The sequence below is a fragment of the Xiphophorus couchianus genome, chromosome 20 (assembly GCF_001444195.1).
Source record: "Xiphophorus couchianus chromosome 20, X_couchianus-1.0, whole genome shotgun sequence".
NCBI lineage: Eukaryota > Metazoa > Chordata > Actinopteri > Cyprinodontiformes > Poeciliidae > Xiphophorus > Xiphophorus couchianus.
In genome coordinates this window covers 882,718-909,363 of record NC_040247.1, presented here as the reverse complement: position 1 = coordinate 909,363, position 26,646 = coordinate 882,718, and the positions used below count along the sequence as shown (strand labels likewise).

At 40.3% G+C, this 26,646-nt stretch overlaps 2 protein-coding genes across 2 annotated transcripts in view; one reads left to right on the top strand and one right to left on the bottom strand.

The window, feature by feature from the left end:
• The window catches only part of il17rd (interleukin 17 receptor D), a 45,800-nt gene extending 42,642 nt beyond the window's left edge, over positions 1-3,158 (bottom strand). The window contains exon 1 of the mRNA XM_028003783.1: positions 2,989-3,158. Within this exon, the coding sequence (XP_027859584.1) occupies positions 2,989-3,099 (111 nt within the window). The 5' untranslated portion in view covers positions 3,100-3,158. The remainder of the gene's footprint in view (positions 1-2,988) is intronic.
• Positions 3,159-8,784: 5,626 nt separating this feature from the next.
• Positions 8,785-26,646, top strand: part of appl1 (adaptor protein, phosphotyrosine interaction, PH domain and leucine zipper containing 1) — a 40,823-nt gene continuing 22,961 nt past the window's right edge. The window contains exons 1-15 of the mRNA XM_028003558.1: positions 8,785-8,986; positions 10,184-10,282; positions 10,360-10,419; positions 11,957-12,028; positions 12,098-12,185; positions 12,930-12,971; positions 13,284-13,342; positions 13,525-13,671; positions 14,738-14,820; positions 14,893-15,054; positions 15,899-16,087; positions 16,175-16,217; positions 16,297-16,353; positions 25,027-25,118; positions 25,200-25,379. Of these exons, the coding sequence (XP_027859359.1) occupies positions 8,933-8,986; positions 10,184-10,282; positions 10,360-10,419; positions 11,957-12,028; positions 12,098-12,185; positions 12,930-12,971; positions 13,284-13,342; positions 13,525-13,671; positions 14,738-14,820; positions 14,893-15,054; positions 15,899-16,087; positions 16,175-16,217; positions 16,297-16,353; positions 25,027-25,118; positions 25,200-25,379 (1,427 nt within the window). The 5' untranslated portion in view covers positions 8,785-8,932. The remainder of the gene's footprint in view (positions 8,987-10,183; positions 10,283-10,359; positions 10,420-11,956; positions 12,029-12,097; positions 12,186-12,929; positions 12,972-13,283; positions 13,343-13,524; positions 13,672-14,737; positions 14,821-14,892; positions 15,055-15,898; positions 16,088-16,174; positions 16,218-16,296; positions 16,354-25,026; positions 25,119-25,199; positions 25,380-26,646) is intronic.

Here is a 26,646-nt window from a genome sequence, read left to right as displayed (position 1 = left end):
AAATTGAGCTCCTCTGCCTTTCCTATCTGGAAACAACCAATCAGAGCCAGGAAGGAGATCTTGGCGCCGTCGATCATGATTTCTTGTGGCACCTCTCATACGCCCTCCAACTAGCATAGCCTGTTGTAAATGCTCAGGCTAGTTAGCATAGCCATTGATGAAGAAGAAGAAAAAGAAGAAGAATTACTTTATTCATCCCAGCAGGGAAATTATTTCGCAGTTACAGCAAGAATTTTTTATACACAGATTAACACACACACGACGGGAGCTGCGTCTGCAGGCAGCCAGCAGAGCCGGCGCCATTTTAAGGTCATCGGGACCGGGAGTCGAACCCGTGACGTCCGCGTCGATTTTTTTTTTTTTTTTTTTTTTTTACAAGACAGATGATGGCAGAAAAAACAGTTTTCCTGTAATGGTAAGTTGTGTTTTTCCCTATTAGCACATTTAGCAGCGCATACATGAGGGTGATTCACAGCACTAAGACCCACCTCTTGGATAAAATTGGTGGTTTTTGGTCTGTGGTGCATTTCTTCAGACGGCAATAGCAACTCAGGGAGGAGGTGAACAAGATGGATCTTTTCACAGATCGTCTGTCTCATGACAAACTGTGACAACATGATGACGGTTTAAAAAATATGTAAAAAATATATTCTCTACAAAAGTTAAACACTTCATCTTTAACACTGGAAATGGAAGACATTTTAAATAGCCAAAATAAAAACACAACCAAAAACAACAAATATAGTGGAAATAAAAACAACTTGATTGTTTCCCTTCAAAAATATTAATCATCAGAATGGAAGTTATGGAGCACACTTTCATTTATCATGCAATTAACTTAGAAACTGAGAAGCTTTTGCATGTTGTAAACATCTGCCTTCAAAGTTGAAGACAAAAAACCCACAAAAGACGTAGATTCTTCCACTAGGAGTTAAAAGGTCCAAAGAGACGAGCCTCTGGGACCTGAAGTACCTATAATTTGATCAGTCATGAAATATCATGTCAGACCAAAGCAGGACTCTTTTCAAACAGACATGAAATTACCAGACAGAGGCTTTAATAAGCTCACACCTGTAGCAGAGCCAGCCGGCACGCCCCCATCTAGCACGCTTTGATCTGAAAGGACAGGAAGCAGGAGACAGCGTGTGTGTGTGTGTGTGTGTGTGTGTGTGTGTGTGTGTGTGTTTGGGGGTGGGGCTGCAGGAAGGAATGCTTCAGCAGAGTAAACAGTGTGAGGCTTCCTGTAGAAAACACTTCAAAGCTATAAAGAGGAAACCAGGATGACACGCAGAAAAGCATCAAAGGAAGGTAGGAATTGTCTATCAACAGGAGAAAACTCGACACCGACCCGTCGACTCCATCAGAAACCAACCAAACAATGACACAGACAGCACTGATTGTGATTCGAACTGCAAAAAAAACATCTGATTTAATTCTCATTTCATCTTGAAAGAAATGCACAGAAAAACAAATTTATATGGAGACAGTGGGAACTTGGAACTGAGATCACTGAAGACTAACGGCTTGAACTGAAAGCTAATTGTTTCCCAAATGGATCCAGATCTGTACCAAGAAAATCACCAGGGCCGGCCCAAGGCATACGCAGCTGCTTTGAGCCCCACACACCACCAGGGGGCCCCAAGAACACCAGGCCAACATGATAACATAAGCTAGCCTGAATAATACAAAGTAAATGCTATTGCCCATGGAAAAACAATTTCTATATTGTTATTCTAGTTGTTGCACAAATAACAGCCACTTTTGAGGAAACTTAAGATATCAAACTTATTTACTGTAAATTTTGTCTCTATCTCCTGATGTTACGTTCAACTAGCTAAAATAATTACACACTTCAATACCACTGTGGACTTCAAAAGTTTAGTTTGTTACTTGTTAAAATCAATAACCTCACACACAACTATTAATATTCATTCATAAATATTTTCTGTTTTATTTTAAAAACTGGACATAAATAGTCATAATAATGTTAATTTAATTAGATATGAATCTGAAAACGTTGTTTTAATTTCCACCTCCTCTGATATTGGTGCTTAGCCACATTTTACTGAGTATTTTTAAAACAGCCAAATTATTTCCAATAATTAAACCATTAATAACTCTGTAGCTTAGCTGTTGACATGTAAACGTAAAATCACGTTTATGCACGGCGGCGTAGATACTAGATTAGGGTTAGAGATTATCTTGGGAATTGATATGTGGTCAAAACCAAACATTTCATACCTGAAACAGTCAGGTGTTAAACAGCAAAACAAGGAATCAAACTAAATATTATTAATAATAATAATAATAATAATAATAAACAAATATCTGTATGCAATGAGTTTTACAGCACATTAAAAATAAAGTATTCCAAACGGATAACGAATTAAAACAGTTGTTCCTGTTTGTGTCTTAACCCATCATCAACCATCTGATAGGTTTTTTTGTTTGTTTGTCTTTTTATTTATGTAAAATCTAAAGTCTACTTGTTTATTTTTCCATGAAGTATGAAAGCAGAACAGGAGTTTTAAAATTAACTGAATCTACCTAAAATCTTCTGTTTTTTGACCATACATATCCAACACAAAAATCTGACAAAAAACAACTTATGAAAAATTAAGATGTCTGTTCTAGTTTAATACTTTAACATCCAGCAGAAAAACCCAGATTGCTGAAACATTTTTAACACACCAGGTGCTTTATTTTAGATCACTATAAAGAATAGCTAATGTTTAAGTGCTGGTATGTTTGGAAAATGTGGCTAAAAGCTGTTAACATGTAAATGTACTGAAATACATCCAAACTTCATTATTTTGAGAAACACGTCGAGGAAGTTTGTCTGCTTTCCAAGAAATGAAAAACTGCAGCCCAGCACAGGTATGGAGACACATCAGAGCAGAAACAACCCTTTCTGCCACTGAATGCTAAAAGCTGCGAAACAGATAGAAGAGTTGTGATGGTTTGGTTTGGTTTGGTTTGGTTTTTTACCTTGTAGCTGCAACGCTCCTGGTTTGCTCGCCTGTAGCCTGAAGTTCCGGATCCAGCGGCGAAAAGCAGAAAAACCCCGCAGACAGAGAAGAAACTCCGAGGAGCCGCCATTCCGCTCTCAGGTCCTGAACTACTCTGAGATCCGACTCCCCACGCAGGTTTTTACGTGGAGACACTGACACGGCTGCTGGGGCCGAGCCACAGAGGTATGGCAGGACAGTTTGTCATATAATAGACACACATTAATTAAGAGCAAGTGAGTATTAGGGCCATGCTAAGAAAAATAAATGTACGAGAAAAAAGTAATACAATTATGAAAACCTAATATTACGAGAGTAAAGTCGAAATAATACGAGAATAAAGTTGTAATATTATGACAATAACATCATATTATTACCAGACTGAAGTCAAAATAATATGACAATGAAGTTTTAATAAAATGGGAAAAGGGTAGAGTGCCTTCTCCGGGTCAGGGGGGGTGTCCTGCCCCAAGTGGAGGAGTTCAAGTATCTCGGGATCTTGTTCACGAATGGGGGAAGAAGGGAGCGGGAGATCGACAGGCGGATTGGCGCAGCGTCTGCTGTCAAGCGGGCGCTGTACCGGTCCGTCGTGGTGAAGAGAGAGCTGAGCCAAAAAGCGAAGCTCTCGATTTACCGGTCAATCTACGTTCCCACCCTCATCTATGGTCATGAGCTTTGGGTCATGATCGAAAGAACGAGATCGCGGATACAAGCGGCAGAAATGGGTTTCCTCCGTAGGGTGGCTGGGCTCTCCCTTAGAGATAGGGTGAGAAGCTCAGTCATCCGGGAGGGACTCAGAGTAGAGCCGCTGCTCCTTCACATCGAGAGGAGCCAGTTGAGGTGGCTTGGGCATCTGGTCAGGATGCCTCCTGGACGCCTCCCTGGTGAGGTGTTCCGGGCACGTCCCACCGGGAGAAGGCCCCGGGGAAGACCCAGGACACGCTGGAGGGACTATGTCTCTCGGCTGGCCTGGGAACGCCTCGGGATTCCCCCGGAGGAGCTGGAAGAAGTGGCCGGGGAGAGGGAAGTCTGGGCCTCCCTTCTGAAGCTGCTACCCCCGCGACCCGACCTCGGATAAGCGGAAGAAGATGGATGGATGGATAGATGGATGGATGGATGGATGGATGGATAAAATGGGAATAAAATCACAATATTGTGAGAATAAAGTCATACTTTTCCCAAGATAAAATCATAATATCTCAACTTTATTCTCGTAACACTACAACTTCATTTTCAAATTAATTCAACTTTATTTTCTTAGTATTGTGACTTTTTTTTCTTAATTCTCGTAATATTCTGACTTTATTCTCGTAATCTTATTTTTTACGTTTTTATTGTGACCCAATCCTCCATCATAATGTAGTATTAGCCTACTTAAACACAAATATATTGTCACTGGAAGTACTTTGCACTGTTCCAGTGGGTGTTATGGCTTAAACTTAAAATCTGAGATTTTTCCCATACCAAATATGATTTCAGATTTTTTTCTCTCTTTTTATGGAAAATAAATTACAAATGGCAGAATATATTTTCAAAAAGTAGCTTTTACTTCAATTATCCCTTCTGCAAGTTGTATGATGGAGTACTAGGGGTAGAATACAAGAATATCTGTTTAATTACGAGAATATAGAAAGATGCAATTTTCCAGAAGGCTGACTGAATATTACAATGTAGTAGAAAAAAACTTGAATATTTTTTGTGTTAAAGTTCTCATAAAATTACCACTTCATTCTCCAAATTTCACGACTATATTCTCAAATTATTTCGGTTTATATTCGACATTTATGATAAGAGACAAGTGCTTAAGCACGTGATTTAATTATATGCTATACTGACCTGCCATACACAGGTGGAGCCTTTATTTGTCAATCTTAAACAAAATGTTCCTGATCAGAAGTTATCGTGCTTTTCTTGAAATCTTTCAAAGTTTTGTTGCTGCTTGTTTTGCCATATTTAAAAATAATACAAAAAAAATAAATCAGATTTTATGTCCCAACATACAATAAGAAAATCAAAATTCACAACATCTTCTATTGTGAATTTTGCTCTCTTCACGTTCATCTCTGACAAAACAGACGGACTTCTTTGTCAGATCTCTTTTGAAGAAGAAAAACCTCCTGGCTAATTATGTAGAATTCAAACCCACAAAAATACAATAAAATAAACTATTTAGAAGGGGAGTTAAATAGAAATGAAAGCTGCAAGCAGCCCCGAACGGCCCTCGCAGCTCAGCGCCGCTCCGGCCTATGGCCGCCGCGGGGGTTCCAGCATGGCCGCCGCCAGCCACCGCAGAAGCTGTTGCGCATTTTCCCCGTCGTGATCAGGACTGGTCTGTCGAGAGACATGGGAAGTCTGATGATGCAGCTGTGACATTGTATGTATAAGTTATTGAACCTTGATGTTTAATGGCGAATAGTCAAAGTTTGACACTTAGCCACGCCCACATGCTTTGATGTACGAGAAATCCTTTGATAACTTTTCTCCTTTGATCCCTCAAGAGTGTGATGAGTGATTGTGAAGAGTGTATCTGAAAAACTGTAGGAGGAGTTCGATCAGATACGTCTATAAAAAAGAGAAAATGCTGGTTTGATCCAAAATGGCCGACTTCCTGTTGGGTTCAGACTATGGCTCCAAGAGCGCTGTAGAGAAATGAGGCCACGCCCACCAAAGTTTGTTATGGATTCCTGTCTGCGGGTGGATAAGGATCCATCCCAGTGAGTTTGGAGCAGTTCGGCCCGAAACTGTGGAATTCAGAGCCAAACGTATGGCAACGGCGTTACAGGTCACTTCGCCACGCCGCCACGCCCACCTATTCTATCAAAGCCGGTCGGGGTTGGAATCCACAACACACCAACATGTCTTCTGTCTCTGGAAACAGTTTCATGTTGATTAGGTCAAAGGGGTAAGATAACGACCGTTCACAGTAAAACATGACACTTCCTGTTCTCACGGGGCGTGGCCTAAGTGATGTCACCATTGGGTATTGTAGGACACCCGATGATGACCAATCACAAAAGGTTTGGTACCTCTATGTGTTTTTGTGTAGGAGATACAACAGTTTATTTTTTCCTGGCGAGTAGGTGAACTTTGGCCCCTGCCAACCTCCCTTCAGCATGCACAAAAACTCACCATTTTGATAACTTTTAATCAGCCATGCCTTATGATCAGACTGACCAAGTGTGAAGCCGATCGATCGAAATCCCTAGGAGGAGTTCGATCAAATACGAAGGCTGTAAACGGCAAAAATGGGGTCAAAATCGGAACTTCAATCCAAAATGGCTGACTTCCTGTGATACTTGCACTATGATATTAATTGTAATTTCTGAGCGTCTTGGTGAGCTCTATATGTGTACCAAATTTCAGGTCTCTACAATGAAGGAAAGGAATAGCAGAGGGGTTTTTTGAAAGTTGCTAGGTGGCGCCGTTGAGCCGATTCCTTTGCGATCTTTGCGACGACCTTAAAATACGAAATTTTTAAACAGGCTTGATGCCAAGTTTGGTGAGTTTTTGAATATGATAAAGCCCCCAAAAAGCCCCCTCTTTTGGGCTAAGAAAAATAATAATAAACAGTACGATTATTACAATAGGCCTTCGCAGCAAAGCGCTGCGAAGGCCTAATAATAAATGGCTTAAAATTGAATTTATAGTTCGACTTTTCTTGGAGTTACATAATTACGCCCTCTGGTGGTTAACGTTTGTTCCTGAATCTCTCCGAGCACGGATGGACGTTTCGTACCGCTGATTATGTGTCTCCATAATTAATCAATAAAAACACAACTAGAAAAATTAACATCAAGTCAGTTTCTCATTTCTATTTCATCCCTTCCTTTATCCATTTTACTACACGAGCAAACAATTTAATTATCATTTACATATCAGGAGGAAGTAATACAATTTCTCAAATCTATGTAATTTAATCCACCTAATATTAGTATTTTAACATGAATATTTATTTATCTGCTGTGGGGCCTTTCATAGAAATGTCACCCCTATTGCCATTTCACGTCATTATTTATTTATTATTATTATATTTTTGGTCGCCAACTGATTTGGCAACCAAAAAGTGCCACAAATCACACGTTTTATCACCCGTCTGATTAAAATGTTATGACAAAAACAACATTAGGACATCATAAAAATACCGCAAGAATCCTGCCAGAACATTTTAAGACGTATTGTGTTTATTCAGGCCACTGAATGCTGCTTGTTGATTTCATGAATAAACACCTTTAATTTTTCCGTTCATAATGTGGTCTGTAAAATGGCTTTTGGGCAGGATTCATAGGCATCCGGGCCTACAAAACCATGTTTTACATGATTTCTTAGCCAGTAGCAATGTGTACCATTTTTTACTCACTGAAGATTTTTTATGGTTTTTCTTGACTCCAGCTGCTGTCCTCTCTTTGGGAATCTTCCCCAACATTTTTGAATGGGTTTTGTTTCACAATCCCCCCCAGAGTGCAGTTCTCCCAATCGCTTGCCCACTTTTTTCCTACCACATCTTTTCCTCCCCTTCACCTCTCTATGAATGTGCTTGAACACAGAGCTCTGTGCACAGCCAGTTTCTTTAGCAGTGACCTTTTATGACTTGACCTCCTTGTGCAAAGTGTCGATGGTCGTCTTTTGGTCAACTGTCAGGTCAGCAGTCATCCCCACAGAACTGGACTGGGAGATCATTTAAAAGCGTTTGCAGGTGTTTTGAGTTAATCAGCTGATTAGTGTGTGGCACCAGGAGTCTTCAATATTTTCACAATATTCTAATTTTAAATACTTAAATTAAATACGTACATTTTAAATACTGAATTTGGAGTTTTCTTTAATTGTCAGTAATAATCATCAACACTAAAAGAAATAAACATTTGAAATATATCAGTCTGTGTGTAATGAATGAATATAATATACAAATTTTACATTTTGAATGGAATTACTGATTTAAACAAACTTTTCATGATATTAAATTTTTTTGACAAGCACCCGTATAACTCGAATAAATAATATACCAGTGGGAGGTCACGATTGATTATCTTGATCAGGGGTCATATTTGAGTCAGCTACTTCAAAAGGGGATGAGAACTAAAATGTAAGTGTGGTGTTTATTAGTTTTGAGAAAATGGCAAAGTCACTTCTTACAACCCCCAGATCATCAGAAGGCTCCCATATTTACTTGAATTTAAAAAACAGAGCACAAATCTGAAATGTGTATTTGTCTTTTTTAGAATGAAAATGTTAAGTTTGATTTGATGGTTTCAGCAATGATAAATTCTAGGATTTTAACAATTAGAGGAATTGTAAAGTTTACTATAATTGTTTGGTTACCATCGGATGCTACAAATTCAATCTTTTCTTTGTGTTTAAGCTTTGATTTGTCCATAAACCTGTCTCAGCAAATAATAAGCACATTGGTTCTGAAATGTTGTTTTCGTTGCTGAACAGAAGGACATACTGTAGATTAGAGCACTGTTATGATAATGTGTCTTCATTATGCATCAAGCTCCAGCGAAAAATAAATATATAACATGGTTAAGTACGTGGGTACGAAACGGTTTGTTTACACAACGTAGAAGTAGGACAGTACGAAATGAGGGAACAAATTAGCAAAGAGCCGTTTTTCTTCTTTCACAAACGGAGGTCTCCATCGTGGCTCCCATCTTTAGAGACACCAAAAGAGGGCTCATTTTGGCTCAGTCCACTCTGAGCCAAAATGGCGCCTATTTCCATTTAAACGAGAAGCCAATTAAATTCATGGAAGTCTGTGCCAGCCAATCACAACCCTCCGGTGGGCGGGGCCAGGCTGAACCGGGAGGAGCTCATTTGGGGTGTTGTGAATTCGTGGAGCGAGAAATCTTGAGTGGGAGTTGTCGGGCCGATTTGTTGTGTGTTTTCTTTGCCAGTTCGCTCCGATACCCGAAGCGCCAGTCGCGGCTATGCCCGGAATAGAGAAGCTGCCGTTGGAGGAGACGTTGGAGGACAGTCCGCAGGTAACTGTTGTTTCCCCCGGACCACTGCTAACGGTTCGCTAGCTAGCTAGGCTAAGAGTGTTTGCCACCATCCAGCAGAGTGCTCCAGCTCAATGCTAACAGTCTGTATCCCGAATGGATCAGCTGATCCCTGTTTCCGCTGGGCTGCCCTGTCAATAAAACTACCGGATGCCGGTAAAACGTCTCGGGAATCAGAAATCTAACTGCCAGAAGAGGCGACCGTTTCCCAAGCCAATCCCGCATCATTTCCAGTGACGACAGCCAACCCACTGGTCACAAACCAGTGACATCCGGCGGCTTCCTGTCACTTTTGCATGAAAATCCTCTTAGTGATACTGTAACCCTTACCTGCTGCAAATGTGAGGCAAAACACCTGCTGTGACGTCACATGTTGGCTGCAGAATACGTGACAGCGTTATGCATCGAGTCTGAAAGGATGAAATTGAACCATTCTTCACAGCTAGATGGGATCTGGGGTTTGTAATGTTGTTTTTTTGTTGTTGTTTTTTTTGCCCAGCTCCTTTTCACACTCCTGTACAGTTGGATGACCGAATAACTTTAGAACATGATGCAAAGCTCAGAAAAGTCTTTTTTACATAGTACTGCCCCTTTAAGTACTGAGCAGTCCACCTTCTTATGTATGGGAACCATCATGTTATCAGACATGGAGGATGTTGGCATCTCCAACAAAGATGCCAACAGAGCCACCTCCTCTCCATGACAACACAAACTGGATCTGTGACGAGTTGCAGCCCTGGAAGAGTCCAGCCTGCGCGGGGAGCAAGCCAGAACTAGCTTGGTGACAGAAGCAGATTTACAAACCTGTTTTCTTCACCAGTTTCACCAGAGATTTAAAAAAAAACATCCAAACTGGTTTAGGAAACTTTGCAACGAAAGATATTCTATTCAAAACATCAACCAGATTTGGAAATATTTCACCAATAGGAGATATTTCTACAAACATTTCTGCATACTGCACTGCAAAAACATGTTTGTATGTTAGTTTTGTCTTATTTTAAGGGAACAAAGATATTAAAACTAGACCAACGTGTGGATGAAATATGAAGACACACCTTGAGTGCTGTGGGGACGGGTAGTAGATGTGGGTGTGGATTTGCACAGTCAGCGCTCTTTGAGATCCTGTGTGTCAAGCTGACTTCCTTCTTGCTCCTGTTGTTTTCTACTTTCTGCCTGCAGACGCGCTCCCTGCTGGGAGTGTTTGAGGAGGACACTGCCGCCATCTCCAACTACTGCACACAGCTCTATCAGGCCATGCAGAGGATTTATGATGCACAGGTACAAACCTGCAGGAGTGATGCATCTTTAACTCTGTTGAAGCCTCAACATCACAAGGATTCATGTTTGTGTTGCAGAATGAACTGAGTGCAGCGACACACCTGACCTCCCGACTGCTGAAAGAGTACGACAAACAGGTAGAAACCAGGAAAATGCAAACGTCTGGTAGGGCTGGGCGATACGGCTTCAAAATTAAACCTCAGATTTTCTCATACCAGAACTGATTTCCTATTGTAATGCATTAAAAATGATGTTATAAATGACAGAAAATATTTCCAAAAAGCAGTTTTTATTTCAATCATCCCTATTGGAGTTTCAGGACCAGGCTACAAAATGTTATATAAATATAGTCATAACTAGAAAAAATAGCATTTCCTGCGAAAATGCAGAGTGAGAATTGCAGAAGCATTTGAAGTCAGAAATGTAAGAAAGAGGCAACAGCAGCAGAATGAAGCCATTGTTGTGGTACTCCAGACCGGTTTCGGTCTCAGACGTTGAGGACTCTGGATTTACAAGACCGGTCAAGACCACAGCTCTCTCTCTCTCTCTCTCTCTCTCTCTGCCATTCCTACCATTCGCTCCAAAACTGTAACGACGCAGAGAAAGCTGTCGTAGTCCAACCATCGTACCTCAAAATTCAACAATCCTTATTTGTCCCCTGAAAAAACGCAGCACACTTCAACACCATGCTGCTAGCATTTCACAACAACTCATTGGCGGAAGTAAGAGCGCTGCCCTCCATAAATAATGATCCGGCCAGGACACGGTGCGCTACATAATAAAATGTAATTTAACGAAGCTTCGAGACAGATGAATTTTCCTCGAGGAATTTTAATAATCAAGGTACTCGAAACATTTGAGGAATCGTTTCGGCCCTGGTGTAATCAGGGCTGTAAATTGTAATCTGTCAAAATGACGGACGGGCTTCAGATGTTTCTGTTGTTTAAAAAAAAAAACTGGTCAGATATGGAAAATATTTTGTTAACGCGACCCGTGGTTCCAGCACCCTTTAAAACATGATAGATGTAAAAAAAAAACATAAATATTTTTCCCAGAATAAAACTGATCCGATCAGATGCTGGATTGTTTTCAGCGGCTCATCCTTGCAGTTGATGTTTCCGAGCCAGACTCACCGACATTCAGCGCTCAGCCACGTCGTTTGAGGTACTTCGTATTTCCTGATTTTTGGAATGTAGTGAAAACTGTGTTTTCATGAACCGCTGGATCATCCGTTTACCCAACATGAAATAACCATTACAAGCTTTGTAAAAAGTAAATAAATATTCCTCAATAGTCGCATTCAGTCACGTCTAGCGCAATTCTGCCTACCAAGATGGCTGCAAACTACAAAATTCACAAAATATGAGAACAGAATATGAGTTACATCATAGCGCGGTGACAAGGCCTGTCCGAATTCGAGGACTCTTTTTTTTTTTTTTTTTTTTTTTTTTTTGTGAGTTTCAAAAGTCAAAAGATTTCTACTTTTTTGAGTTTAGCAATTTAAATTTATTTTTTTAATTTCTGAGATAAATTTTTTGGTTTTTTTTGTCAGAAATGTACTCTTTATTTCTATATACTATTGTTTTAATACGCTGACGTAGAGATGCTGCTGGATAATTCTGCTGCATGCCTGAAGTTATTAACCTAACCCAGCATTCTGTGTTTCTGCTGCAGCGTTTTCCTCTAGGGGGCGATGATGAGGTGATGAGCTCCACCCTGCAGCAGTTTGCAAAGGTCATTGATGAGGTGAGTCCTGGTTCTGGGACAGACGGGACCGCGGTTCAGAGCGTGTCCTAACTTCCTGTCTCTGTCCAGCTGAGTTCCTGTCACGCTGTCCTGTCCACCCAGCTGGCCGACGCGATGATGTTCCCCATCTCTCAGTTCAAAGAGCGAGACCTGAAGGGTAGGAAACCATAATCGTCCAATCAGAACGCACCGTCATCTCACAGATCTGGAAGCTTTACAAGCGAAGTGTCCAAACTTTTTACGAACGGAGCAACAACTGTGAAGTTAAAATGAATCATGTGGCACAGAAATGTTATCCTCTTTGTTATGAAAAATGCAAAAACTCAAATTAAAATGTATTTATTTGTCAAGGAACAGTACACATTAATTAACATCATATAATGTAAATGTGCCCAATTTGGCTAAATTTAGCCAATTTTCATCAGTAGTCCCAACCTAAAATTTAACAAAATTAAAATCACACATCGTTTATAATTACACAAGAAAATTACAGGAAGCAAAACAGGAGTGATGATGACAGAAAAGAACAAATGTGATTTTGAGGGTTGTCATGAAGTGAAGTTTTAACATCCTTCAAGAGCAACCACTTATGTGTCAATATCTCTGTTCATGTGGAATTTAGTGTTTCACATATTTTATTTTTCTATTTGGCAACCTGAGAGGTTCCTGTTTGTCAAATTTCATAAATGTGTTTTATAATGTGAGAAAACCATAATTTTCTCTTTAAGTAATTATATAATACATCTAACACAAAATAGCGTTAAAATGTTATGATTTTTTTATTATTAGGAAATATTCGCCAGCGATATACGTCCTGCTGATGTCGATAATGTTTCTCATCAGCACCAATAGACGTTTTGAAGATATTTCCTTACCTTCCTGGTGTTTTTTGTCTTTCCAGAGATCCTCACGCTGAAAGAAGTCTTCCAGATAGCCAGCAATGGTAAGACAGTGAAGCTGCCACTCATCGTTTTTTCTTTCCATCGTATTTTCCAAAGTCAGAGGATTTTCAGCATTTATCGGTTAATCAAATTTTTGGATTTTGAAGATTTAAAAAAAATCTTCTCCAGTACAGAGTGATGTCAGCACGCCCAGGGCGGCCATCTTGTTTGACAAACATGTTTTATAGCTTCTGTTTATTGAATTTAGGTTAATTCTGCGACAGAGTATTAGGGTATAATAGGAGAATAAAGTAGTAATTTTATAAACAGTCCAGCATGGAAAAAAGCAAAAACTGATTTCCTCTTGTTGACAGATCATGACACGGCAATTAACAGATACAGCCGCTTGTCGAAGAGGAGGGACAATGACAAGGTAACGACATCTCAACCAAAAGTAACATTTTTATCATCTGATCTCCTCCTAAGAACTGATTTCAGCCTACCCAGAGTTTTCCCAAAAAGCTGTCTTTCTTTTTCTTTTTCCTGGAAGCAAATTGGTTTTACTACAGAGAGAAATCCCATGAGAGGGTGAAGTTTTTGTTGTTGTCGTCGTAGGTTAGAGCGGAGGTAGTGGAGGATGTCTACACCTCACGCAAGAAGCAGCACCAGACGATGTTGCACTACTTCTGTGCCCTCAACACACTGCAGTACAAGAAGAAGACGGCTCTGCTGGAGCCACTACTGGGCTACATGCAGGCTCAGGTGCACACACACACACACACACGCACACACACACACACACACATATTTATTCCATCTCATATTGTTGCTGGACCTTTCACCAGTATTACTGCATTTTGCTTTTTCTAATGCCATGCAGCTTTTATTTTGATATATTTATCTAGCGGACTTCTTACAAACAACAAATTAGATCAAATATAATTGCAAAACTTATGCACCTGTTGAATATTTCTGTCTATCCAAGGTGTCACTATGGATGAACACATTTTTGTCAGTTTTTCTATTTGAATTGTGTAATTGTTTTCTCAAAAAAGGGCTCAATGTAAGCTGGGATTTGCTAGAACTGGGTTGATCCGCTCCATCTTCCTGGTGTACGTGTCACATGAAGTACACCAATCCTCCACCAGAGGGCGCAAGAGAAGTGTTGCTTTCAAAAAAACTTCTAGGATTGTATCTACAGAGCTGAAACAATTCATCGCTTTAATCGTGATGAATCCATTGAAATAATTGTCAACTAATTTAGTAATCGATTTAATCGGTAACTGGAGTATACAGACTCTATTTGCTGGAAGAACAACACAGTTAAAGCAGAAATGAAGCCAAAACTGTACAAAGAATATTTATTACACATTTTGCATTTACATGAAAAATCTTCTTTGTTAATATGTTCAAACCCAGGACTGTCATAGTTTTAGCTTCACCTAGTTCAAATTCTGTAGAATTCTTCTATTAAGCATCTTTTGCATCCAATTATTAGTTGGTAAATTGAAAAAGTATTCATACTTTTTAAAGTATTTATTTAGTTTCTTTGCTATGTTCTTGCATCTTAGACAGTAAAATGTTTATTTTCTTATTTAGGAAAGGCATTTATTTGTTTATTTACTTTCATTTTTACACATTTTAACATTTTATAAAGTAAGATTAAGGGGTTTAAAGAAAAATCTGCAGAAAGTGATAATTTTTGAAATTTGATTACTAAAATAAACGCTAGTTGCAGCCGTACATAACAAGTGGGTTAAAAACATTTGATGAAAAATGTTTTATATCCTGTCATCTTGTCGATTTTAATACAATTTGTTGTGTGCAGATCAGCTTCTTTAAGCTGGGCTCTGAAAACCTCACCCAGCAGTGGGAGGACTTCCTGGGAACAATAGGAACCAGCGTCCAGAAGTAAGAGCCTCAAACTGTCGCCGTAATCCGGAGCCATATTTGCAGAGGTAAACATGTGAAACGTGTCTGCAGCGTGCGCCGGGAGATGGAGGAGGAGGTGGGGCAGATGCAGGAAAACATCCAGCAGATGGAAAGGTCATGTGACCCTCTGTATGCACCATGTGACCCTGACCCCGCCCACTCGCCCGTTTGTCGCAATTTAACCAGGAAGCAAGGCTACCTTTACATCCGCAAGTAAGACGCAAGCTTCTCCTGCGTGTTTTAACTCTTCTACAGTTGTTTTATCAGGGTCGGTGTTTTCATTGTTTCTCAGTTAAAATGTAAAGTTTAGGGGTTCATGGAGGATTTATGGGCAGTCATAATCTTACCTGCTGTTGGTGGCTGTTTTTGTGTTTTCATTTTGGATAGACACAGATGGGTTTTATTTGAAGGTCAAGCTCAAAAAATATATTTCTTATTTCTGTGGTTTCATTAAACCCTTAGGAGAAGTGTGACATATTTGTGTTTTCTAACAGGTTCAGATGGAAAAGGATTTGTGCCACTTTTTTCCACTCTGACTGTGATGTAATAATTCTGTTTTTAATCATGATTGACCAATTAATTGACTTTAATCAATCCATCAATCAACTTTATTTGTATACTGCATTTTAGCAACACAGCAGTTCAAAGTGCTTTGTATCGTGAACACATAAAAAACATCATGAGCACATTGTTTAGTCAACAATTGTAAAAACCAATTATCGATATTACATTTTGTCAAATGCCATCTAATATATTGACCAATGTTTCATGTATAATGTTTCAGAAGCAACTCTGACCATCTGGATTTTTAGTTGTGGTTTAAAGGAACTCGGTGTTTCGGCTGTTTTGCAGTTTTCTGGAAGCGTGTTTCAGATTTGTGGTGCATAGAAGCTGAATGCTGCTTCTCCAGGTTTGGTTCTGGTTCTGGATGCAGAGCAGTTCCACCAGATGTTTGCTAATTGCTGCTGCCGCTAGTCTGGAGGGGCCAGTTTTGGCAGATTGTGGCCGTTTTCCTGAGCATTTGGAGTTAAACGCGACTCCTCTGTGTGTCTGGCAGTAAGACGGGCCTTGTGTCATCGTCATGGGAACGTCAGTACTTCTTCACGCAGGGAGGGAACCTGATGCAGCAGGGCCGCGGCGAGGTGGCGGGCGGCCTGGTCACGGACCTCGATAACTGCTCCGTCATGGCCGTCGACTCGGACGACCGTAGATTCTGCTTTCAGGTCACCTCCTTCGACGGCAAAAAGTGAGATTGCTGTTTTTCTTTCCCTTCCATCGCTCTTATGAGTTTTTAATTTCTCTACGGCTCTTTCTGTCTTATTTGTGTCGTCAGAGTGGTGACGCTGCAGGCGGAGAGCAGGAAGGACTGTGAGGAGGTAAAATGATTTCCTGTCATCCATCTTCTTCGTTAGCTGATGTGTTCTGACGCCGAGTCTCTGCTGCTTCTTCCAACAGTGGATCGCAACCATCAACAATATCTCCAGAAGGATCTACCTGAGCGAGAATGCAGAGGTGTGTTTTCTGTTTCACAGGCATTTTATTTTTAATCAACTCTATTAGAACAGAGCAGCTCATGACGTTAACTGAAAATTAAATGGAGCACAGCTCAGTTTGAAGAGAACTGCCTTCAATAACTATTGATAAAAACTGTTGTTGTTTTTGGAATGAAAAGTAGCTTCCAGAGTGCGTAGTAACTCAGTTACAATTACTTGAGTGACTTTTTGGGGAATAAAACACAAACGTTTTGGAGTATTTTTACTACACTGTCCTATTTTCTTTTTCTTCAGTAATTTTATTATGAAGTACAACTACTCGGGTAGAATTGATCCTCCTCCCTTTGTGTAACTTCACTGAACGAAGGAAAAGCTTGTTTTAACCAAAAATTCACCAGACACAGACATACACTTTCTGTTACAGTTTCATAAACTTTATATTGAAAAAAAAAAAAATCATTTTGCCTGCTTTTGTTGTTTTGTAATTATGTTATTTATATGAATAATTTTAATTTTGTTCCCAAAAAGTACCTAAACTTCCTCATAAATTTAAATGTTGGTCCATCTGATTTTGTACTTTTTATATATTAAATGATTGATGTTTCCATCAGTTACTCAGTACTTGTACATGACTCTGGCTCCGCCCCCATTGCTGACGCAGAGCGATCCTCCCCCAATCATTCCGGGTACCGATTGGTCAGCAACTGACCAATCGGTGTTGCAAGTACACCTACAATATTTACAGTATTTATTACAGCAAACATGCTGTAGTCAGAAAGATTTTGAGGAAAATAATAGATAATCACGGTCGAAGTTGTCAGTGGGGAATAAGCGAACCCAGCCGTTACCCGGAAGGGCGGAAAGCAATTTATTACATTTCCAAAACCAAGAAGGAGTCTGGAATAACACAAGAAATGGATGATGGACTGCAGCCCACCTCACGTCCAGTTGAATGAAACTGGGAACTACCATGTTAGTACGAAGGTAACCGGTAGTAAACATCCCATTTTTTGTCATAACGGCACTTACTGATAGTCAAATCAAGGCCTGTAGCGGTTAATTAGGCAAATAACTAAACACAAGTGAAGAAAAAAAATTACACTTAGGTATCCCCTTTGTCATGAATGCTGTTTTAATCTAATATATTAGTATTGCTTCCTAATATATTATCTGGAAGTAATCTGGCTAACGGTTTAAGGGCTCTGTGTTAAGGACACAGAACTGACAGCTAAGCGTCAAATAAAAACAACTCAGTTAAATTAAAATATCATTGCTAAACATCTAACCATTTCCAGATCAATAAGTGAAGTTAGGGAGCTAACATGTCCGTCTCGGTTCATGTGTCCGTCTATATCACGTTTCTCCCACGCTCTCTACAGAGAAGCCGTGGCGCATTCTTGTGACATCATTAGCAATACTAGAGTATCTTAAAGAGACACTACACAATTACAGTAGTTATGCTGGACTTTATGCGTGTAGATTCCAACGGTAGCTCTCTGGCAGCATTAAAACTTAAACTTCTGTACTCAAGCCCGGATTTTAGCATGAGCTAACCAGGGGTGCAGCCCGGGGCCCCGAAGGATGCTTTGTATTTTTGTGAATAAATAAGGTCAGAATGTCTTAATTTTGTCACTGGCTAGGAGGATTTTGGCGGTGTTGTTGAAAAATGTCTGATTTGTTCTGGCCAACGTCCATCATGAATGCTTGATTATTATTGGTCCAAATTGGACGCTTCTGACGCTTTGGGGCGGAGCATCAGGGAGTAATTTCTCACAATGGCGGACAACAGAATGAATGACCGCGGAGTTCAGGAACGAAAGAAAAAGAAGAGCGCGACCGAGAGGTGATGAAGAAAATATCCAAGCTAACAGGGTTTTTAAAAACTCATATCGGACATGGAACAGAACCATCGTCCGGCTCTGCTTCTCAAGACGTTAGCCTTGCTAACAGCGGTTCTATGGTCCGCCAGTATCCGGATCTCTGACTGATCCGGTTCCCGCCCAATGGCGGCGGAAGGGCGAACGTCTTCTCCAGGGACAGCGAAGACCACGGATATAGTGATGTGTCAGTATATCGCTGTCTCTCCGCCTCCCTGTCGTGCTTGTGCTCTGCAAGTGCCAGAGCCGATAGTTTTTCCCCACATCGTTTTTTTTTTTGTCCTGCGGTGCCTCGCTGTCTCTCCTCCCCTTCTCTCTCTCCTTGCTCGTTTTGCTCTTCTGCCAGTGCTAGAGCTGAGAGGTTTTTTCCCTCGGTCCACTGGCCTCATGTCAAGCGTGTGCTCCACACATCTGACCAATCACACATAGTTTCAATTAATAATGTGGCGGGAAAACACTGAAAAAGAAGTTTATCTCCACTTTTTTTGTGGAAACGGCAGGCAATTGGCCAAGCTGTTCGTCGGCAGGTGTTTATGTACAGACACTCAGTCAGCGGTCAAGAAGCACAGAAAGAAGGGGAGTCAGTGTGGGAACTGAATAGGTGAAAATAAATGAGTGACAGAAAACGGAGCAAGATTTGGACTCATTTTAATGCTACATCAAGCTCCAGGGCAGAGTGCAGACTGTGCAAAGTCAGCATTTCCTATCTGCAGGCTCGACAAACAACCTGCACAGCCACATGCGGACATCACACGCATCGGTATTGCTATAGCATTGTTATGCGGCATTTTTACTCATCATAAGTGCTTAACAATGTCAATAATGAAACAAAATATTATAAAATTAGGTTTAAGCTATTAATTAATTAATTAATAATGTCAAAAATATATATGGGGAGCCGAAAGAGCCGGCTCTCCACAGTAAGAAGAGCCATTAGAGCCGCATCTCGAAAAGGAGCCGAAAATCCCATCACTACACGGATAATCCGTACAGTACTGATCCTGCGCTTTGGGTAAAAACTGATTAGTTCGTGTGAGCTTACTGGCCTGAGCAAGAAGCAGGGAATATGGATGCTAATTTTGAAGGATCGGAACATCTTTACAAACATCAGAAACGATTCTTCTCCAGATCGCGTTTTGAAAGCCAGCTCTAAGTGGTGAGTACATCCAAACACAGGCTGATTCTCCTCCATCCACGGCGGCTGGGTTTTGTATTTTAAACGATGCTAAAAGTCAGTGAAGCTTTGAAACGGGTTTCCGTGCGTGGATTAAAGCAACAGAACGATTCAAAGAGAAAGAAAACGGCTAAAGTTACAGAAAAGTAATGCGACGCTCTGCTCGCTCGCGCTCAATGTGAAGTTAAAAAAGCGGAACTAGCTTTAGCTTCCAGCTAGCAGCAGCGGGAGGAAATGTCCTAATATGGCGAAGGGCTGACTGTACAAATTAGCTCGCGTGCGTCCTGCCCTGCCCTGACACGCAGCTAAAATCCAGTCATCACCGAATAAAAGTTTGAGCAGGTTTGGCTCTCAGAGGGGAAACAGCCTGACTGTCTGAACTTGGTAAGGAAATAAACCTGATAATTACAGAGAAAGATACAGTTGATAAAAACTGAAAGATTGAGGGAGACAGATAAAGATAGAAATGAAGGATAAATAAATACTGGACATACAGGATGGATAGAGAACATTGTCAAAATGTTCTTCCTTAGGAAAGCTCTGTTGAATAGACATACTCAAGATTATCAACTATTTCTTTAATAACTAGTAAGTATATTTTGTTTTTTTTGTAATGCTCTTTACATTCATTAAAGGTGCACCTGTAGCAATTTTTTGGCCGATCACCAATCTTTAAAAATCTGACTTGCTGAAATTTTTTTGTGCATGTGTGTGTGCAAAATACAGCAAAAAAGTTGGCAATCATGGAGTGACTGTTGTAAACCTTGCATGGAGAGATGAGCTGCTGGTTGGGACTGACCATCAGCCCTCTGTCATGGTGGACTGTGGCTGATTTCTGTGACCTTGTAGGTAGATAAGGTTTGTGGACAGGATCGGTTCCACAAGTTAGTCACGGCCAAGCGCTGACCCATATAAATATATATGTACTGTATATCCCTCTGGGGACAAAGGTGTTAGAAAATGGGTGGATGGATATATATATATATATATCCGACTTCTACTCCACTACATTTTAAAGTAACTAGGCCTGTCACGATAACAAATTTTGCGGAACAATTAATTGTCTCAAAAATTATTGCGATAAACGATAATATTGTTTGAAGACCTTTTTACACTGATGTAATGGAAATGACATAATAATGCATGTGATTTCCTGCTAAAGATAGATACACTTTATTTTCAAAAGAAATCTTAACACTGGAGCTGATAAACAAAACAACCAGAAACAAAATGGATTCTCAGTCTCCATTAACAAAAAAATGTACTTGAATAAAGACTAAACAACATAAAGCCAAAGTGTAAATAAATACTGCATTCAACCAAGAGTGCAGATTATGAAGTCTGTATATTATGTTGCCCTTCAGTAATAATCAGATTTAAATAGAGAAGATGGGCACATCGACTACCTGATGCAATAGTTCACACTACATGATTTTTTGCTCCTATTTTTCCCCTTAAGACAATCTTAAAACCCCGGCTGTGATTTCGTAACCGATCCTCCTGTAGTGTGTGGTGTGTTACGGTAGATCAGGGGGCTCAATACGTCCATAACGGGAAGGTTTTGAGTTGATCTCGACAGTTGGTGACAAACTGAACACCGCCAGGACGATGAGACCAGAACTTCCTCTTCTGACGCGCTTATCAAAATATTCACTAAGATCCTAAACGTATGTAGCTTCATTAAAGAATAATATATATATATTTTAAATCAACAAAACCTGTTAAAATTTATATTCTCAGTAATTATTGTTTCAACAAGGTGTGGCGCAATTCAGTGCGTTTCAGTTTCATTAACAAAAAAAAAGGCGACAAAGACCGACTGACTAGCAGAGCAGGAGTTTACATTATCTAATCAACCAATAATCGAGAAATTAATATGAAGCCTGGAAACTTGACATCGTAACGGACTGAATGTTATGTTTTAACGTCGTAGCTCCGCTTTCGGGGCGCAGGCGGTTGCCACGGCAACGGGCGTGCTTAACGACAAAGAGAGTAAAACGGTAGGAGAGTCTCACTGAGGAAGAAATATACTGCATTAGGTTTTCTATCACTTTATTATTTCTGCTATAACTGATGTATATTCGCATATAAAATAAGTCAATAGAGTTTAATTTACAATTTTTATGTCTTCGTGTCATGAGAGGTAGATCTCAGCCGGCTGGTGAGAGAAAAAGTAGATCTTGGTCTCAAAAAGTTTGAGCAACCTGCGGTAGATCGTCGTTGCCGCTCCGATCTAAATCAGGGTTTTTCCCCGACTGGGATATTAACTCCACCTGTTGAATGTGACAGGCAGCCAATCAGAAAGCCTGGATTCTCCTCTGCACTTTCTGAGGGTAAATTACGGAGGGGAATCCCAAACAGCTGACACAGCGCAACCCGAAGTCCAGCGGACATTGGAGATGATATGTGGAAACAACATTAATGTTTATTCAACATTTTGTGCAAAGAATATAGAAATGACAAGAGGAGGAGTTGGAGCGAAATACTGCAGTTGATAAACCCGGTAACTTTTCAGCTGTTCTTCGTTAACGTGACGTAAACAGGTTCTAATGATTTTCATTCAGTCAGGACTTTACGCTGACACTAGCAACATGCATTGCAGGTAGATTGTAGTAAAGCATTGATTAATGCCTGGTTTTAAAATTAGTTCACTGAACTTGTAGCCATTATTTGGTGCCCATTGTTGGACACCACACGGCAGGACCGAACCGATCGAACCGTTATACCAAGGATTTCTGTCGGCTAATGTTTGGCCTGTCAGGTTTTGAAAACGGGCCGACAATCGGCCGACAGCTTTCAGACCGTGTCTCTGCGCTGGGCTTTACACTAAGGAAATGAGGTCAGAGGTCATTGGAGAGCACCGGAGTTGAGCCTTTTTTCATTCAGTGTCATTAACAGAAAGATAAAAAAACCGGAGAGACCATAGTGCCGATAATTAAAATGAGGTTGATAGTTTTAATTTATCGTAGTATTAATTGATTTATGGTTTATTGCGACAGGCCTAACAATAAGTATCTGTACTTTCTACTTCACTACATTTCTACAAAACCATCGCGTTTCTCGTTACATCCACGTCGCATTGCGCTTTTTTCCGTTAAAATATGAAGTTCAGGGACTTGACGTTGCGCTGTGAAGTCCAAGCAACAACACGACTTACTGATTACGTGTGTCTGTTGTCACCCCTCCTCCTTTCACTGGCACATGCGCAGTGGTTTCCTCTGAGCGGGAGAAGATGTCTGTCTAATCGTCAGTAGTAGAATTCCGCTACATAAATCATCAGATATGGCAACATGTAAAATCAGCAGCGCTTTATCCGACTTTTAGCGTCACCTTGAAAGGAAGCCTGTGAGGGACCAGACTCAAACGAGGACAAAAAAATGTTCAAAGTAGCAAAAATTCAATTTAATTATTCCAAAAATGGCAAACAAAACATAAAGATTTAATGCAAAAATAAGTCAAAGAATAAATAACAATTTTGGGCCCAATTTAACTGAGGTCAACTGAATTCTAACTGAACACAAACAAAACTGACCTGCCAACAAAGAACAAAAGGCTTAAATAGGGGTGGAGTAACCTAAATCTACCACAAGAGGGAGGCACGACATAACAAAAGAACAAATAAATACAAAATTAACTAAAGCATTCTATGAAATAAATAAAGCAAAACTAACTCTTACTTAGCAGAAACAATAAGTGAATATTTAAGTGACAAAATTAACTAAATAAAAACAACTTGAAACAAGTCTTCCCCCTTTAGTCTTTCAAACAAATGGTTTGCTCCAGGTTTCCTCCTCCAGCTGGTTTGTCTCAGCAGCACCTCAAATAAAAGACAAGTGTAAATAAACCATTCAGACAGACATTAAATAAAGTGTGCACCCATTAGAAAATATATGTCTAAATGAAATAACCAACTTAAACGTATAAACTGTAATGTAATATAAAGAAAAAATACTAACACGATATGGTGGTGGGAGGAGCATCCACCACAAAGCCTAAAGAAAATTAAACTATGTGAACGTGATGTTAGCAAAGCTAGCTGTACAGAGACTCATATGTTACATCTGCCATGAAAAAAAGTTGTCACTCATGCGCTGAATTATTGTGAGGAGGTGTTGGCTGAGGTGTCGCATATATGGGGCAACGCTGTGACCAAAGTCTACAATACAGTGATACCACATTCACCAACGATCCGATTCTTCTGGACAGATTTTTACTAAGTCCAATAAGACTGAACCCTCACTGAGAGCCGTTCTTTGTTCTTATGATGCTCTGCTTACACTTCAGTCGCTATTATTATTTTAGTTAATTAAAAAATATATATCTTTATTTGATTGGCGAATAAATAAAACAACGTAAGAACGCAGAGCATGCTGATTGCTCTTCGATTGTTTTCGTCTCCTGTCATGGTGGGAACAGTCCCGGTCCTCCTGCTTGGTTACTACTTGCTTGTTGCACGTTGGACAGTGTTCATAGTTGAGCGCTGTTTACCGTTAATACATTTTCTTAATTGTTATGTTTGATAGTGCAGACAGTTGTGGTTTCTGACATGGGCAATATGGGCAACTGCCCACGGCGTTGCCTTTTTAGGGATGGCAGGAGATTTCCATGGATTGTGGCACAGAGATGGAAATAAAGCAGAATGAAGAAGAGTTTGAATTAATAATAATATTGGTTACATTTTTTTCAGCTCTAAGTATTTAATATCTAGGTGTCCTCAAATTGATTTTTCAGATCAATTTAAGAAGCAATTTTGATAGGTGCACTTAATTTTATTGTGTCATGTAGCGCGGGGCGCTGGTCTTGATCTTGACTTGGTCTCGGGTTCGGTGGCCTTGACTACAACACTGCTACATGGCTCCTTGGTTGCATGTCCTCCCCACCTGCCTTCTTTCCATCCCCTTTCTGTTGGATTTCTTTCAAAATAAATGCCTCTAGTGGCAAAAAAAGTGAAGTTCATGCTGTTAGGACAGGAGACGAGATGTTTCCATCCCTGAAATTATGATGCATAGAATCACATATATAAGTTTAAGCTATGTTACAGAGAGTAAACACAATAAAAACATGCTTTATCTATGGCATTGTTAATTAAAATGGCACATTTCTGATATATTAAAATTAAATACGATAATTGATGACACTTAATGACATTGTATTAGCGATTAGGTAATGCATTCAGCAAGTACTTTTACTTTTAATACTTAAGTATTTTTAAAAGCCAGTACTTTTTAACTTTTACTCAAGTAAAAATGTTAATGTGGTACTTTTACCTTTACTAGAGTACATTTTTGTCTGTGTATTTGTACTTTTACTTAAGCACATTTTTTGAGTACTTTCTCCACCAGTGGGTGTAGCACTAGTTAGAGAATTTTCTTGCCCACAATCTTTGCCTCAGTGTTGTCAAAAAAATGTCTGGTAACGCATTGAGGTCTGTTACGTCTGCCATGATATCAGTTTGCTTGTCGGAGGAAAGCTCTACTTCCACAAGGGAGCGGATCTGTTGAAGTAGTGCTTCTCTTAGTTGAGTATAATATTTTTAAAGAGTCGGTTTGTTGTCACTGCCTCAGTGTCGTGACAACAACACTGAGGCACTGTCTTTCTAAAACTTTGATATGAAATTTAATAGCAGCTGTGTTTCTGGTAGGAGCTGGCAGCCAAAGTGAACCAAACCGCCCTGGAGGCGGTGACGCCATCACCGTCGTTCCAGCAGAGACATGAGAGCATGAGACCCAGCAGGTGAGGCAGTACGGATGGGAAACGCAGCAGGCTGCCCCCTGCTGGTGAGTCTGATCACTGCGTCTGTTCTGTCCATTCCAGTAAGGGCCGAACGGGCCGAACGAGCAGCATCAGCTCAGTCGGTTCTGAGCCGTCGCCCGCTCTGTCTGTCCTCTCCTTGGACGCGCTGGTTGCTCCGGACACGCCCATCCAGTTTGACATCATCTCCCCGGTCACAGAGGAGATCTCGGGTCAGAACAAGACGGCGGCGCAGCCCGGCAGGTGTCTGACAGAACCTTTTTATTCCTAACACCTCACTCACTCACAGGGTTTTTTAATGAAATAACGTAGATTTAATGAACAATGTCTGATCTTTATCAGGCTCTAAGTACAAGAGAACGAAAACTCTCCAGATTATTTAATCAACAAAGATGGAGTCTTTGGAAACGTGTTAAAAACCTAATACACCCAAATGCAGAGCCAGGTGATTAGAAAGAAGTTACTAATCAATCAGGGTGCTTCAAATGCTAGAACATGCTCAAATTTCAACAGATTGGGGAGTAACTACGTAGTTACTGTTAAGGAAGAATAATTTAAAATTAACTTTGGACAAAACATTTGGCTCTTTCTTCCTTAAACTCCCGGGTCCTCTCAGCGGGCGGCGTGCAGCACAGCAGGGAAACAACAGAGCGCGTTGACGTCACAGAATCACAGAGTTTAATCCCATACAAAGCAACGCATGAATCAATCAACAAAGCTGCAGAGGTACAGAGATATGCATTGTTTACCTTATACAGACAAAGACAGACAAAAAAACAAAACAAAGACGAACAAAAAGCAAAGACGCGTCTTTGGAGAGAGCCGATGCAAAAAGCAAAAATAGTGGCAGCTCTCTGAATTTTTAGTGCTGACACTAAGTCTTATACTATAGGTGTGTCTTGTCTTTTTAATATATGCACTCAAGGCGTTCCTCTAGTTGACCAACTGGAAACTCCCTTAGGCACTCAGAGAAACTTAGGAACTCCCCCTAATTTACGGCAAAGATCAAATAGCCATCTGGTCTCTGGTAAAACAAAAGAGCGAACAGCTACGTCCTGACCCCCTGTGATTCTACGGTCATTCTGGGTACAGAAAAAACATGAGATAAGATTTCACACCACCCCAGATGCTGTCCTCCGGCAGGCCTCCGATCTGCTGTGAACAGAACAGGCCTCTCTCCCCCAAGCTCCAGTGGTTCTGCCCTGCAAGATATGCTAATTTTATGGCCTCCTGTAGTCTGGCCGCGCAGCGGGAGGCCCCATTGGGAGATCTGCATTTGGCCCCTGTTTGTCTGAATGCTTAACACAAACCTGTTCAAAATAAAGAAATTTGTTCAAAATAAGAGTGTTGAATATACCTTTTACACATGCCGTTAGATTAACTGTATTAAGCACTAAAAATAATCATTTTTCCTCAACATTACATTTACTCAATTACATTTACATACTTGAGTAACCTTTTTGGAAAACAAACCTAACTTTTAGGAGTATTTTCACTACGCTGTATTTTT